Raw genomic sequence first — 18338 nt, 5'->3', positions numbered from 1 at the left:
CTTTCTTCTCGCACCAGCAAGCATCAGCGACGCGTTGTCCAAGAGCGATCTTTTGCCGCATTCGTGTTTTGGCGAACTTTTGCGAGTGTTTCAGTATTTGTGGCGGTACAAGACGTGCTTAGAGATGTCTGAACGTCGAATGGAGTGCAAAAGGTGCATTTTGCCTCTCGGTAGGGATCGTCTGAGACGTATTTTGGACTTGGATGCTGGAGAGGGACCAAGCAACCAAGATGACCTAGCTCCTCAACGCCATTCTGTGTGGCCTCGTGTGGCCGAAAGTGTCCAAGCACCACATCGTGTGCCTTTTACGACCCTTAAGAAGCATTGGGGTGTCCTGAGGGGCATTCATAGGCATTTGGGAGGCCTCGAACAAAAGGACATTGATGAATACTTGTTAGAGCTTGATCGGGAGCATGTCGCAAGTCCTCATTTTGATGGCGGTTGGTCAACTAGTGACGAGGGCATCACTCCCAATGTAAGTGGTGATGAATATTTGCCCCCAATGCCCATACGGGAGTCACAGGTTGAAAGTGAGTTGGAGTTTAGTGGTTTTAGTGCCTATGAGGGGGAGTCTGAGGAAGAGGAGGAGTTGTCGAGTTTTGTTGTTGAGGACGACACAGAAAGCGAGGGCAGGGCCTAAGTGAGGGAGATGGGCCTGTGGGGGGGTGTTCAAGTACGAAACAGTGCCCAAGCACATGCGCATGCACGGACATGTAGAAGGTCGGAACATCACGCCAGCCTAGGTGAAGGCTGTTTGTCCGAGAATGACGAGGGTTGGTCGGAGGACCCCACCCCACCTAACATGCACCCATGCACGGCAGCACCTGGGCTCACCGTACCTGTTCCTCTCACTGCTCTGGGGTTCATTCAGCTGTTCCTGATGCGGGAATTGCTGGAATTCCTGGTAGCAGAGACGACGGACTACGCTCAGTACTGCTGTGACGAACTGCGCACGACGTTGTCGTGTCACTGGCGGGGGCTGCAACCTCATAGACATGCCGCATTTTTGGGGCTCCACATTTTTTTTGGAATGATGCCTGCTGCCGACATCAGGCAATATTGGAGGCAGAATTTCTTTTTAAGTACGGCCAATGTGCCCGGCATTATGGCCCGTGATAGTTTCCTGGCATTGGACAGGTATTATTGAAACGCCTTCAACCGAAGGGCCATACCCCGGAATAACCCCAACCGCCTCATCTTAGTCTGCCCAGTATTGGATTACATTCATGAATGGTGCCAGTTTCTCGTGGTTCCTGGCAAGAACCTTTCTTTGGATGAGGGGATGATGTCTTACAAAGGACGTCTTAGCATAAAAGTGTACAACCCCAAGAAGCCAAAGAAATATAATGTAAAGTTATTCTTTATCACAGAGTCCAACACTGGATACGTCGTGGACTTCTCTGTGTATTCCGGGGTCTTCTCACGCGGCATGACACTGTCTTCGGTCTTGTAGATTGTTTCCATAACCAGGGATACCACCTGTTTATGGATAATTATTATAACTCGGTATCCCTGGCCCAGGAACACTATGAAGCAGGTGTGCAAGTCAGTGGTACCCTTCGGTTGGTGCGTGGGGCCCCAAATGTCCTCAAGAGGTTCGCTAGCCAGCTGCAACATCTGGCAAGAGGAGAGACAGTGGCGGTGGAAGGGACTCATCCCCATGATTACGACGAGTCATGAGCCCATCCAAGAAGAGGTCGTTCAGCGGAAGAAGACACGTCGGCGGGGCCGAGTTACGTATGAGGAGTTTCGTGTCGAGCGGCCTACCATCATTGGGTACTACAATAGGCACAAGGGATGAGTTGATCTCTTTGATCAACTCATCCAGTTTTATCCCTTTGCCAAGAGAACCAGGAGGTGGACACAGAAGCTCCTCAAATACATACTTCAGTTGGCCCTCCAGAATGCCTACATCCTCTACTATGGGTACTACAATTTGGACCCCCGGAGGTTGTCCCACATCCAGTTTCTCGAGGTGGCCGGGAATGCCCTCATCAACTTTAATCCCGATAAGTGGCCTCCCATCACCGCCCCCCTGCCCCGAGCTCCAGATCTGCCCCTAGAGGAAAGGGCAGATGTTAGGAGGGCCAACCTCGGTCTTCCTGCTCCTGCCCCTGCTGCCCCGCCCTTGATGATCCCGCCCGCGCTCAGATTCCGACTTCCCGTTGGATAGTGGACCCTGTATGTTGGCTGCAGCCAGGAGATCACACACTGGACCCCTACAAGGGCGCAGGCAGAAACGGTGCCGGGTGTGCCATATGAATGGCAGAAGGAGAGACACCCGGTTCTTCTGTCGCACCTGCAACATAGCACTTTGTAGGATCGGGGAGTGTGACCGCAAGTACCACACTGCAGTCATATGTTGGAGTGCGCCTGCCCAAGGGACAACAGAGGGTGCAGAGGGCCACCGACGGGCGGCGGCGCATCATCAGTAACGGCGCGCATCTGCCTCCTCCACCTGTACCTTGTCATGTCGAGAGGAAAAAAGTGCAAGACTCTTCAGTGGAGGAGGGAGAAAACAAGAACAGAACGAAGAGTCAGGATTACGAGTGAGTATTCTGCATTGATTTTATATTTAGTTGTATATTTATTACAAGATTTTATATATCTCTATTTATTGGTGCAAAAAATAAAAGTTTTTCACCTGCATTCCTTTTAGTTATATATTTGTACCAGAATAAAAAATGTATATATATATATATATATATATATATATATATATATTATATAAATTTTTTAGCTTGCAATTGCGTTTTCGACCAATTCGGTCGAGTCAAAATTGACCGAATGATTGTGATTTACCTTCATTTTGAAAAAAATTGGAAGTCTCTAGCACAATATTTTGATTTATGGTGAATTTTTGAAAAAATTATGCTCGGAAATGCTTGTCACTTTGTCGTAATATTTGCATCATTTTATATTAGCTGTTATATAGAGTTTTATATGAAAATGTGCGCAATTACATGTAGAATACAACAAAAAATTACTCATGGTCGTAGCTTTTATCATTTTTGACAAATTTGCATATAAATCACGTTAAATAGAAAAAATTAGACATTCGGTCAATTTTAACTCGACCGAAATGGTCGAAAAACGCAATTGTAAGCTAAATCTCTTACCGTCTAATAATATTCAATCATTTACCTTCATTTCGAAATAAATTTTAAGTCTCTAGCACAATATTCCGATTTATGGTGAATTTTTGAAAAAACCTTTTCCTTCCCTCCGAGCGCCGTATCTCGGCCGCAAATCTCCGAAATGTTTGAGTCACTTTGTCGTAATATTTGCACCGTTTTATATTAGCCTTTATATAGCGTTTTATATATGAAAATGTGCGCAATTTTATGTAGAATACAACTAAAAGTAACTTATGGTTGTAGCTTTTATCAGTTGTGAAATATTCGCATATAAATCACGATAAAAAGAAAAAATTCGACATTCGGTCAACTTTCACTCGACCGAAATGGTCGAAAAATGCAATTGTAAGCTAAACCTCTTAGTCTAGTAATATTCAATCAATTAGCTTCATTTTGCAACAAACGGGAAGTCTAGCACAATATTTCGATTTATGGTGAATTTTAACAACTTTTTTACGTCCGCGCGTTACTAATTCATGCATCATATTGTGATAATATTTTCTCTGTGTTGCTTAGATCGTTTTACAATTTTTTATATACCAAAATGATCTCAATTTAGTGTTACAATACAACGAAAAAAATCAACTCATTAGCTTTAACCATTTCGCTCACAGCGCGATTTGTATACAAATATATATTAAATTTTTTTTCGCGCTGTCATATATTCCAGTATTTATATATGATAATGATATTTTTTCAGTTTCTGATGGTTGCATACTAAACTTCAGGCAATGGCAAAAAAAAGGAGCCAATAATGAACTCTTAATCTTGAAAATTAAGCGCGCTGTGATTTATTGAAAAAAACTTTTTCCCGCTTTGGCGCTCACTCCCGAACCCTGACGGCCTAGGGGAGACGATTTCTGAAATACCGGCTCGGCGTTTAAGGGGTAATATACACAGTAGGTCTATGATCCGTTAAAGCAGAATAAACCCTTAAACCTACAGTTCTGTAGCCAAGTAATAAAAGTACAATATTCAACTCTTTTGTACACAAAATGTTTAATTTATACAAGGAAAATTTGAATATTATTATAAATTTATTTTGTGCTGCAAATAATGTAATTTAAACAACAGTATTAATACATAAAGACATGACATACACACATATATGTATATATATATATATATATATATATATATATATATATATATATATATATATTGTGTGTGTTTGTGTGTTGTAGGAAGCCCACTAAAATTTGGAACAAATTAAAAGTTATTATTTAAGCTTTCGGTGAGTACATTCTATCCCTCTTTCCGAAAGAGAAATAAAAGTTACAAAAACTGAAAACAATGGTCAAGCAAAAGAAATATCAACATACAGGGTGTTCATAAAGTCCCAGTACATTACAATAAATAAATACTTTAATGGTACCGGGACTTTATGGACACCCTGTACAAGTATCAGAGTAACTACTTTAAGGTGGTTTGCCAATCTGGTTTAACAACTTAGTTACACTAACTACATGTTTTGTCATCATTGCATTACACTAACTACCTGTTTTGTCATCATTGCATTACACTAACTACATGTTTTGATATCATTGCATTACAGGAAAGGTCCAGTTTAAAGTGACTCACATATATTCATAGTGTCAAAGATTTTCGATTAAAATAGAATCTAAAAGTTTTCTTTTGTCAGTGTTATTAACATACTTTGCTTTTCATTTTATCCAGGATAACAATAGGACTTTTACTTTGACTGCGTTGAAAGAGGGCTTTATTTTCCTTCCCTTTCCTTAACGAATCACTATGTTGTCTTTTTCTTCTGTCAAAATCAATCGTTTCACCTATATATGTTTTATTACACTCTTGGCAGGGAATTTCGGAAGTGCATCCTTGGTTTTTGTCTACATTTTAAATATTTGTTTGGTACTTTTGAACAGTGTTTGTACTCTTGCATATTGGGACAATGATGCAAAATTTCAAATATTCCTTTAAAAGTGCAGGGTTTTCTTTGGTTTGTGGTAGGACTAGAACACTATTATGATCACCTACGAAGCTCCTTTCACTTTCAAAACATTCCATTAACAAATTCGCTAAAACTGGTGATAGTGGCGAACCCATTTTACCCACCATTTATTAGTATTCAAGATTTACTAACTCAACTGAATAATTTGCACCAGTGTATCAAATTTAAAGAATATGCAGTATATACAGAAAACCGACCCATGCAGAGTCATATAGTAGGTATTCGTGCCTTTCCATTCAGATGTGAAAATAGGTAGTATTTCTAACATACCCTTAAGAGCATACAAATATTGTGATGTTGAATTTTTAGAGACTGAAATAAATCATATCAAAAATGTTTTCACTACACTTGGTTACGATACAATTTTTATTCAAAGGGTACATTTTAACGTACGTAGAATAAATTATGTGGAACTTTTAAAGGAATATATGAAATTTTGTAACATTGTCCCAGTATGTAAGAGGACAAACACTGTTCAAAAGTACCTCACAAACAATATTAAAAATGTGGACAAAAAACAAGGATGCATTTCCGAAATTCCCTGCCAAGAGTGTAATAAAACATATATAAGTGAAAGGGGATGAAAGCAATGCCGTCTTTCAACACAAAGTAAAAATCATATTCTTAACGTGGACAAAATGAAAAACATAAAGTAGGCTAATAACATTGAAAAAAGGAAACTTTTAGAATTATTTTAATCCAAGATATTGACACTATGATGAATTTATATTCATTTTTAACTGGGCCTTTTCTGTAATGCAATGATTACAAAATGTGTAGTTAGTGTAACAAAGTTGTTAAACCAAACTGGGAAACCACTTTAGGGCAGTTACTCTGATACACTTATATACACCTATATTCTTGTATGTTGATATTTCTTTTGTTTGACCATTGTTTTCAGTTTTTTTTAACTTTTATTTCTCTTTCTGAAAGAGGGAGAGAATGTACTCACTGAAGGCTTAAATAAAAACTTGTAATTTTTCCGAATTTTAGTGAGCTTCCTACAACATTATACATATATATATATATATATATATATATATATATATATATATATATATATATATATATATATATAATCGAGCTACAAATGTCCTTTAATATCTAATTCACTCTACCTCGGAATCAATATATTTTCATATATGCTTAACCGAAGGGGAATTTTATTATGCGATAATAAGAATTGTCGGCGCCCAGGCGCAAACCCAGGACACCATACAAATCCAGGAACGTCAGTGAAGCTTTTACCCACTCTACCACCGCAAGAGGCTGTAAGTTAATGCCGTCTCTCACCCTCAAATACCTTTCGCGCTCAGGTATTCGCTGATTTGGAGCCAGCATTAACCCACCTCGACCTCGGTAGTGTTGTAGTGCTTATGACAGCACGTAGCCTTTATATAAGTCATATCACATTACCATGATTCATATACATACATCAAGCTACAAATGTCCTTTAATATCTAATTCACATTTGTAGCTCGATGTATGTAAATGATCACAGTAATGTGATATGACTTTATATATATATATATATATATATATATATATATATATATATATATATATATATATATATATATATATAGTTAAACTACTGTCTTCAGGAACACTTTAACTACTCGGAGTCTCTTCAGGAACAACAGATTCTTCGTCTTCATCTTCTTCTTCGTGGGAAATCTCTTCTTGGTCAGCTCTAGAAGAAACATCACTTCCCTGGAACAATTTTTCTGAGCACAAAGATTCTTCACTTGATCCTTCTTGGGTGTGTAAATCCTCAGTTTCTTCACCAACAGTCGTAGTCCTCTTCATACTTCTGGAAAATATACAACTAGGAAACAGGTTGGGGTTATTCTTCTCCAACTCTACCATAGGACTAATCCTCAACGGTTTGTCTGTCACTACAGGACAAGGAATAAATGGCACACCACCAACTTCATTACCCTAGAGAACATGTACACTTTCCACAGCCAGTGAGTCCTTTACAGCAAAATCAACATTCCCTGTCACCAATTCACACGACAGATGTAAGCGGCATATAGGAGTTACTTCCTCTCCTCCTATACCCTTCAAAATAACTGAATCTCCTGTGAGACTCTTCTCCAACTGAGGGTGAACACCACATACTACCACGCTATTGTTACTCCCTGTGTCACGTAATATCTTGACTGCTCAGCCACTCACTGCTTGAGGTTACATTTCCATTGGTTGCTAAACATTCAGCTTATTAGGTTCAATCTTCTCTGGAGTCTGATTCTTTCCCACACTGCTCTTCATAGTTTGTTTCACCTGGTCACCTTTCACTACTTGACCAACTGGCTTTGACAGATGTCGATTCCGGTAACACTCTTGACTGAAGTGTCCTGCTCTCCCAAACTTAAAGCAGGCAACATTAGGTTTCTGTAACTGTCTTGAAAAACTGGATGAGGATTTCACAATAGCTTACTGAGGTGTATTACCTTGTGTACTCATGGTAGTATCACTTGTAGGCTTCCCATTAAATTTGTTCCTGATATTTGGACGAGACTTAAAACCTGAGCGTTGTTGATTCTGGTACTTGACATTTTGCGACCAATTATATTGTAATCTTCACTCAGTGTAGCAGCTTTGTCAAATTTCGTAACCTCTCTCTCTCTCAAATGGGTCCTTTTATGTTCATGAATTCCCCTTAGATATTGTTCAAGGACAAGTAATTCTTCTAACTCATCAAAAGTTTAACTTTAGCAGCTTCTAACCAACGTTTAAAACTTCTCACTTTATAAGCATAATCTAAGGAGGTTACCTTCTCATCTTTTCTTAAATTTCTGAATCTTTCATTGTAGTACTCTGGGGTCATCTAGTTTAAGTACCTTGTAGTCTTTACACTGATCAGCAGTTAAGGCTAGATAAGCACTTCTCCCTTTACCAATTAAGACACTTTGTAAGCAAAACTGACCATTTATCTTCTGGCCATCCCATACCTGAAGCTACTTTCTCTAAGTGATCAAAGAACTCATCTGGAGCTTCTTCAGTAAACTTTGGGATTAACTTCTGCACTCTTACTACATCAAATGCAGGGTCTTGATTACCTTGGTTAGAGTTAGACGGTGTTACAGGTAATGTGGATCTAACTCTTATCAATTCCATCTCTCTTTCATGTCTTGGGACTTCTCTTTCCTCATTTATCCTTTCTCTTTCCTCTTCTGATGCTTTTTCTTCTTCTCTTTCTCTACTTTCTTGTTTTTCCCTGTCTATTCTTTCTCTTTCAGCTTGCATTCTCTCTCTTTCAGCCTGCATTTTTAATCAAAATCTCTTCTGTTTCAGTGCGTCTTAAGCTCTAACTCTGCATCACTTTTCTCTTTCTTTTCTTCTTGCTTATTTATAAGATCAGCACGTGCTAAATTCAACAACGCTTGAGCTAATTCTAACTCATCTTCATCAGTTATTCTACCAGAGTCTATCAATGATTCCATAGCAATATATCTTATTTGTGCCTTTACCATTCTAGTAGACACATAACCACCACATGCCACTGCTTAATCGCTCCACTGTGCCTTAGTCAGAGGGTTTCAGATAACACTTGCATGGAAGGGGCTGCTAAAAATTCCTGATCAGTGAACCGAGTCATTTTCTCTAAGTCATAACTAACAATTCAACACAATAAATGTAAAACAAAAACTATAAGGGCACTCTCCGAACAAAATATATCCCTAACACCACCAGTATAAACTAGAGTGATAATGTAATCTGTTTTCCCGGGTCTCTGGGCACCATTAATACTTGTGACGAAGTGCCAAGTATCTGGTTACTACACTTACCAATCATAAAATATTACCTCACCACAGCCAGACACCTGAACCTTCATCACAAGTAAAATACGGCTGAATACTCTAAAGGCAACAGTGATCCCTTAAACAACTTATTAGTATTGCAGAAAATCAGATTAAGTTCATTAAAACAGTTGTGAGGTAAACTTATATGTAAGTAAATTAATTAAAGGGCATCACTCCATCAACAACGTTTAAAAGTCTAAGTATTTCCCTGTTTCTAAAAGTCTAAGTACTTCCCTGGTTCTAACTCACGTCAGTTAAATTGAAGGAAAAACGCTCAATTACCACTCTATATTTCTACCTAAACAAAATTAGATATACTGGTGAGAAGAAAAAATAAAACATGAAAATTTTAAATACAAAAATTTATTATTAAACTCAAAATTTATAAGTGAAATTCATAATCTGTGGGAAATTTACTGTTACTTGAAAACAACACAAAGTTTAATTCTTGAATTAATTTTTAAGTAAAATTAAATCAAAATTTATTTATCACAAAAATCAAGAAAATTAATTAATCCTATTGAATTTCAAAAGTGTTGGGTAATAACTGAAATTTGGAAATTAATTCACAAGTGCTAAACAACAATAAAACTTGAAAAGGATTCGAAGTAAATGCAAAGTAATTCACAAGTGTTAAATTCAATTAAATATGCAATGATTAATTAATGAGTACAATTAAGTTAATCAAATTGTGAATGTAAATGAAAACACAGAAAATGTGGAAAATCCCAAAATTGCAAAAACACTAACAAAGCATTAATCACACAAAAAATATGTACTATATATATAAAAAACACTTCAATAAGAAAAATGGATGATGAATGCACAAAAAAATCACTTCAATAAGAAAAATGGTTAAATGCACAAAAAATCACTTTAAAAGAAATAAGCAGAGAACATAAAATTTGCAATGTGTTAAAAATTAAATGGCTTCACCGAACCACTGTAAATATGTTTTTAAGTTGCAACTCAAAACTTGTAATTATGTACCAATTATGTTTCTGCTGCAACTAGCTTAGAAAAATCACCATATTCCAAAAAAGCGCCGTTACACACTTGAACAATGTTTGTTCAGATTCCACAATAAGCACGAAGCAATATTAAATAAGTAAGAAATACGAAATCTAAAATTTACGAGTGACCAACCACTAAGTATAAAATTTACATTAGTGTGAAATCAAAAATCTCTTGAGCGGGAGAGAGATAGAGTGAGATAATGATCTTATGCCACAGTTTCACATCTCTGGTTAGTGGACCTCGTCTACAATGGTTGGGCGAACGATTTTGGGAACGAGAGAGCTAATATCGTAAAAATTCTCTTTCAAAACAATAAGTAGAGAGAAAGTAGGATTACAATCATAAATAACATTTAATATACAAGATTTAAAACAATAAAAGTCTTTTAAAATAAAAGATATGATTATAGAATTTTCTCGAATGAAATGCAAGTTTCGTCATTTCCTTGAGTGACGTCACAAACCTTTCCACTTCAATATTTAAGTACTTACGAGTCAACAAATTCTCTTTTGACTAATTGAGAGATATAAGAGTCAATTTACCAGTAATATTAGATAGTTTTCAATACAAAAACATCTAACTAGTAATATGAAATGAGAGGTATCAGATATATGTCAAACGATTTAGACAACAGAATGATCTATATGAAAGATGATGAAATCTTCACGTGGTTTCTTGACAAAGACACAAGTGTGAAACAAGTCACGAGCATTGCACGATTGTATTAAGAAAAAAAAAATTGGAACTACGCAGCCTCAAGTGGTGACAACTATTTTCCTGTTTTGAACAGAAAATGCCATTTTCTCTTTCTTCTCACATTAGACATTATTCTTAACTTTTAAATCATGTTATGCAAAATCTGAACATGCATTATTAGAACATACTAACCAAGCAAAATAAGGAATCTGGAAATATTGCAAACAATTTCACAACACTTCATGCAGATAGGGACTGGATGATATGCATTGCGAAAGCAACAGCATATAGAATTATATATATATATATATATATATATATATATATATATATATATATCTATATATAATAATATATATATATAATATAATATATACTATACTATAATATATATATATATATATATATATAATATATATATATATATATATATATATATATCGAGCTACAATGTCCTTTAATATCTAATTCGCTCTACCTCGGAATTAATATATTTTCATATATGCTTGACCGAAGGGGAATTTTTTCTCGATAATAGATTTGCCTGGACCAGGGCGCGAACCTATGATCCTTTCAAACCCAGGAACGTCAGTGAAGCGTTACCTACTACACCACCTCTCGTGGTGGTGTAGTAGGTAACGCTTCACTGACGTTCCTGGGTTTGAAAGGATCCATAGGTTCGCGCCCTGGTCCAGGCAAATCTATTATCGAGAAAAATTCCCCTTCGGTTAAGCATATATGAAAATATATTAATTCCGAGGTAGAGCGAATTAGATATTAAAGGACATTGTAGCTCGATATATGTATATGAATCACGGAAATGTGATATGACTTATGTATATATATATATATATTATATATATATATAATATATATATATATATATATATATTTAGCTATATATATACGATATATATATATATATATATCTATATATATATATATATAGATAAATATATATAGTGTATTATATGTATTATATATCATATTTTAGTATATATATATAATATGTGTATGTATATATATATATATATATATATATGTATATATATATGAATATATATATGTACTATATATATCATATATATAATATATATATATATATATATATATATATATATATAATATATGTATTATATGCTATATATACGTATAATACATACAATTGATATATATATATATATATATATATATATATATATATATATTATCGTGAACAATTCGTGGTTCTTCAGGTTCTAAAATAAATGAGATCTTGAACTGGAAGGACCAGGGAGCTCCAAAGCAAATCAAGGATGAGGAAGCAAAACAAATGACTAAAATAACCTTAAACCTATTTATTAATTATCTAATTACATTTAGATATTTACAAGTGAGTTAAGGTTCCAGCCTTAAGCATAATAAAATATTACGCCAGTTGACATTGTTACATTGTCAGGGCCATACACCTGTCCAGTGCCCTACCGGCGTGGTTGGTATGGTATTAGCGTCCCACCTCGGTGGTCGTGGGTTCAATTCTCGGGCATTCCATTGAGGAGTGAGAGATGTGTATTTCTGGTGATAGAAATTCACTCTTGACGTGGTTCGGAAGTCACGTAAAGCCGTTGGTCTCGTTGCTGAATAACCACTGGTTCCATGCAACGTAAGAGCACCATACAAACAAACATACACCTGCCCAGCTCCAGAGCCCATACACACGCTCAACCCCTATCACATTATAATATGAAAATATCCTGAGCCATACACTTGCTCCTAAACATCACAAGTATCCTGAGCTGTACACTGCTCAACAACAATAACAAAGATATTCTGAGCCATACACTGCTCACCAACAATAACGAAGATATCCTGAGCCATATATTGCTCAACAAAATAAAAAATATCCTTAGCCATACACTGCTCAACAACATAAACATGGAGACAATTTGAGACTAACAACAATAAATAATTAAACAGAAATATAACAGACTGTAGCCTTCACATATTAACAAAGATGCGTTTTCCTGTGATGGTTATGGTTTAACTATCCTTCATCCTTGAAGTAGAATACCAGCTACTTCAAATAATTCCATACTGAAGGACGTCAGTGTCTACTTGTAGGACGATTCACTCGACCGACAGCGGCCAACAGGTAGCCATTACCTGTTGCTGTCGATATGTTATTCTGCTGCTGGCCTAACCTTAACGAATTCTGAAAAAGAGCAGGTATCAAACGTCACCTCACACCGACAAAGTAAAAGCACAGGAGGGAAGGTCTTAATTAACAAGCCATACAAGGCAGTTACAAAATTAAAGCTAATATAGAAATATATTACAGTATATATATATACTGGGTTATGAAATTAGAGGCCAGCCCCCCCCGCCCCTCCACAGAACAAATGGAAAGTTATGAAGTTTTCTGCTATAGCCTATCTCCACGCACATTATCTTAAGTTTCGATTAAGCTATTTTTCATTTTACATTTGTTAGATACAGCCATGGCTAACAACTTGGTGGAAATCAGATGGACTGACTGACTCCGGGCTATAGCCTTCAGAGAGGCCAGGGATGCTGGTGCATCCTTCATTTCATGTTCCTGGATAGCTAAATACATTAAAAGAGATGAATCCTTTGTTAAAAGAAACTGGAACAAAAATCCATATGACTGTCATCACGAAAAGAGTGAGAATCTTGGAAAGCCTGAAGTCCTTTCTCAGGAGTCAAAAGACATCATATCTGAGGCAGTGGGTAGACCAAGAAAGTCTACATGAATTAGTGCTTGAACTAGAAACAAAAAGTCAAAAAGAAGAGAAGTTATAGTGCTGTATATCATGAGTTGAAAAAATCTGGTATCAAGCCATTGCATGTTATCAGCAAGCCCAACATCACTCAGCAACAGAGAGAAGACCATGAATGGTTTTGTGGTTCATTTCTCAAAGATTGAGATGCAGCTGACTTTCCCCATGTTGCCACATCAAATGAATTCTTCATTTGCTTAGTCAGGAAGCCAAATCATAAAAATTACATCATTTGGGCTGCAAAGTTGGATGATATCAGCGATGATGTGTGCTATTGCCAAGTTGTGAAATTTTCTGAATGTTTAGGACTTTTTCTCTGTTTCACAGCCAAACGGTTAATGTGGATCATCAAAGAAAAAGGACATAGAATGGTGAATACTTCAGAGAAACAGTGCTTACTGGTGGAGTATATCTTTTCCTCAAAGATCCTGAAAATGTGTTACCTGTTGAAGAAGTCCCATTTTTGCATGATAAGGCACCATGTTTCAAGGCTCATCAGACACAGGAGCTGCTTCGAAACAGTGGTATCAATTTCTTCTCATCAAGTGAATTTCCAGGTAGCTCCCCTGACCTTATTGTGTGTGAAAACATTGGTAGTATCTTAAAGGATCGTGTTGAAGCGCGCACAGTGAACTATGATGGTATACCAAGCCTCGATGACCTGAGAAGAGAGGTGATCGACGTGCTCAGGGAAATGGAGTTTGAGTCTCAGCTTTTTTGCGATTTGCTGAAATCATACCCCTCAAGAATGCAGGCTGTGGTACAGGCAGATGGAGGCCACGCAAGATATTAAATACTCAGAGAGAAACTTAAATACCTGTTCTGAATTACTTTTGTTTTTGTCCATATCAATTTTAGTTTATGCTGTAGAGGGATGTGCTCTAATTTCAAAACACCCTGTATGTATATATATATATATTGTGTGTGTATGTATGCATGTATGTATGTATGTATTTATATATGTATGTGTATCACTTAAGCGTAAGTGTACCATTAGATTCAATAGTCTGCTGACACTTGCTGGTCACTGCTGTCTTAGCATAAACTATAGAGTGTGCTCTATGGTTAATTTATGAGCGAGTGTCAGCGAACTTTTGAAGAATTTCACGACTTGAACAGTAATTAGAGAACCACAATTAAGTAATGCAATTTCTTTTCCGTAGGCTGAACGCAAGAGCTGTTTCCACGATCGTTAGCGACACCCATGTGACTGATTTCTCCGTCGAAAATGAACCAATTCTTGGTAAGTAATTGAATGTAATCGTACTATGTTGAGGTTTGGATGCATAAATGACTTGTCTTCATTAAAAGAAAAATATGGTTCGTAGATTAGTTTTAATGATTTGAAGTTTCTTCCTACACTATTGTGTAGTCATGAGTTGACAGCTTTTTGTTAATTTTGTTTGTCAGTACCAGTGGCACCCTCAAGCAGAGCAACATTTCGTTACTCGGGCTTGAATCCGGAAAGTTAACGGAGTGTTACTCTCAGAGGGTTGCTTATTTTATCCTGTCATCTAATGACTGGTGATGTCCATGAATTTCGTATTTTATTTTGCTTCTTTAAAGTTCCGTGGAATTTAGATTTAGTTTGGAACTGAAAGCTCGATCTGTGTCGGGTTTGTCTTCCGTTATAATTAAGATGGAGTGTGGCTATTTTAATAATAATAAATTTTATTTCAGTTCAAGGCCATTATATGGAATATACAAAGTATAGACAATAACCTACATACATTCATAAGATCATGGAAGTTAGCCGAGAGAAACTCATTTTAACACCTCATTTTCCATTGAAACCTCCGAAGAGATATCTCCTACAATGACTGTTAGGCTTGTTCCTGCATTCTATACTCGAGTGCAACAGGACTTCAGAATAATTCATATTCTGTGTGTGTGTGTGTGTGTGCTTACGTTCGTGCAATTCAAAATACCACCGTTTAACCTTTTATTTATGTAATATTGGCTGCACTTAAGAAAAAAGTCAAGTAAATAGTGCTGTGTCGTATAAAAAGGCGACGTCGTGACACTTGACTTCACCATGTTTTCCCAGAATCTTATTCCGTACCTAAATGATTACCTTCGTTTGTAATGAATGGCTCACTCATTGCCTTGCCTGCTTTTGAGAGGTCAACTTTAGCAACAGCGTACAATAGTCTCAGACTTCGGTGAGCTTTGTTGATAATCATCGTCTTCATTAATTAATAATACGTCAGAGAGATGATGTTTAATCATCCCTAATGAAGGTTCTGCTTTTATACTTTATTGATAATAAAAAGCTTTTCTACATCGTTTTTTCATGTATAGTGAAAATAACATGTTACCGTCACTTACTGTAAGCTAGATCTTACTTCATGAGGAAAAGGTTATTTCTGGGTAAGGCGCAGTGTGATATAACCACGTGACCATCCATAACAGGTGAGAGTTATCCAAGCAATTTTAATAGGCGTCGAGTAATATGTTGTAATGGTATTTGGCAACGTACCTGGGTACTCTCTCTCTCTCTCTCTCTCTCTCTCTCTCTCTCTCTCTCTGGGACCTTTCTGTCGTGGAGGTATGCGACCACATAGTTACATCATCACACGTGCCTCGTGTTCCCATCTGTTGCAGCTCCCATTATGGGAGAGACCCTGAGGAGGCGCTCGCAGTGTGTGAAGAGAAGCTCGGTGCCGGATAGTTAGTCTCCGTCGTGCATTTTGCTTCCATTCTTCCTCCATCCGTTTTGACATGCATCGCTTCGTCTCTGTAGTTTCAGTTTACAATCATAGCCTCTGCTCATATTGACTCGACTTTTCTCTTCCTGCAAACGCTCAAACTCTTGCAGTCACTCTTACTCGGTTTCTGTATAACGTAGAGCTCTCTCAGCACCTGCTGCCGCTCCTCCTGGCTTGCAGTCATCCCTTCAACTTTGGCTGCCCTTCATTCTTCAACCGCTTCATTTCCCTCTTTATGTACTCGTCTATCTGTCGTTTTCATAAGCTTTCTCAGCTACACACTAAACCTGGCCATTCTTGTGTCATTCCGCTCTTCCCATTTATCTATCTATACATTTATGTGTATATTTATATATACACATAATATATATATATATATATATATATATATATATATATATATATATATATATATATATATATATATATATATATGCCTAAATAGCAATATAAACGATTGCCCACTTGGCTACTCTGGTAGGGATGGGTCTGTTCCAGCTCTGAAAAATATATCTGAATTCGAGAAGAATTATGTATGAGCGGCATTAGACATTTATCCTTCTTGTGGTCAGGTCGTCAACGTGACTCCATTCTACTACTCTTGGCTTTAGTTCGAATCCTTCTGCGGACATCAATGACTTCATATTGTTACATTTGGATCTCAAGCTTTGTAATAACACGCTGTCGCAAAGGGGCCAAGAATTCGAGAGATCTAGAGTGCAGTGTGGTTATTACAACTACATACTACGTATCTGGTAAAAAGTGGCCTATAGATCCTATAATACATATATATATATATATATATATATATATATATATATATTATATATATATATATTTGTATATATATATATATATATATATATATATATATATACAAATTAATATATATATATATATATATATATACACAAATTGTATATATATACAGTATATATATATATATATATATATATATATATATATTATATATATATATATATATAATTTTTTTTCGATAATAGACTTGCCTGGACCTGGGCGCGAACCCATGGAGCCTTTCAAATCCAGGAACGTCAGTGTGTGTGTGTATATATGTATGTGTATATATATAATAGTTACATAGATAGTTAGATAAGTAGACAAATCTGTAATGGAAACAACCTCTCTCTCTCTCTCTCTCTCCTTCTCAAACACATTTGAAAAAATAGTATTACTCAATCTCTTGAAGTAACTAAATAGAATGAATTATATATCTCTATCGATAGGCTTATGTTTGCACGCTCTCTCTCTCATCATAATATTTCATTCTTTACTGTATTATTCCTCACGATTTACACAAGTACTGCCCAAATTTTAAAATATATTCTCTAATTTTTTTAAGATCCGTCTTCAATTACGCATGAATTTTACGTCAGTTTAGTGTCAAACATTACATATAAGTAAGGCTTCACAGTAGATTTTAAACAAGGATGATCGATATTGTACTCTTAACTGACGTTACCAAACCAACATTAACGAATAATATAGAGCCTGTTAGTACATTCAAGTATAAATTTAATGATTATAGGACTTATACAGAATCTTTATGGTGTAAAGTTAATGGATATCTAGAAAGTAACAAATGCTGATTTTGAAGCTCCGCCCCCTTTCTAGAGTTGCCAGCTGTGGTTTTATTGAGCAATATGTGTCCGAAGATTTAAGAAAACTGTATCTTTACTATTCTTGTCGACTGTACGGGCAGGCCCCATCGCTTGGCGACCCTCTCCCTCCGTCTGCCCAGTGGAGGAGGCGGAGCCGTTCGCCCTCTCCTGTCAGGATTGTAGTGCAGGCCTCAGCCAGTGGAAGTTCCATGATGGCCCCACTGGGTCTACCTGAGACCCTTTCCCCCGAATCCAGTCATCATTTCCTGCATCATCTCTTGCACTGCATTCATCATTACCCCCAATTTTTCATCCATTTTCTCAACCATTCTCTCTTCCGCTCCTTTCACCTCTTCTTTCATTTCTACTTTCGCACTCCTTAGCATTCCTCTCATTTCCTCTAACTCCCTCTTCTGCTCCTCACACTCTACCCTCAACCTCTCATTCTCCACTTCCAACCTTCCCTTAGGTTCCCTCGCCAACCTCAGCTCCTCCCTCAGCCTCTCTATCTCCTTGAACCCTTCCATCCTCACTTTCTCCACCAATCAAACAACTCACTACCCCAATTGCCCCGCAGCTGCTGCACCAAGAGTCCCTGTT

At 36.8% G+C, this 18338-nt stretch overlaps 1 protein-coding gene across 1 annotated transcript in view; it reads left to right on the top strand.

Annotated features, from left to right (window-relative positions):
- The window catches only part of LOC135223649 (delta-1-pyrroline-5-carboxylate dehydrogenase, mitochondrial-like), a 186885-nt gene that overhangs the window by 10197 nt on the left and 158350 nt on the right, over positions 1-18338 (top strand). Inside the window, exon 2 of the mRNA XM_064262299.1 lies at positions 14572-14651. Within this exon, the coding sequence (XP_064118369.1) occupies positions 14572-14651 (80 nt within the window). The remainder of the gene's footprint in view (positions 1-14571; positions 14652-18338) is intronic.

This window comes from Macrobrachium nipponense, chromosome 10, assembly GCF_015104395.2.
Source record: "Macrobrachium nipponense isolate FS-2020 chromosome 10, ASM1510439v2, whole genome shotgun sequence".
Lineage (NCBI taxonomy): Eukaryota > Metazoa > Arthropoda > Malacostraca > Decapoda > Palaemonidae > Macrobrachium > Macrobrachium nipponense.
This window is presented reverse-complemented; position numbering and strand designations above follow the sequence as displayed.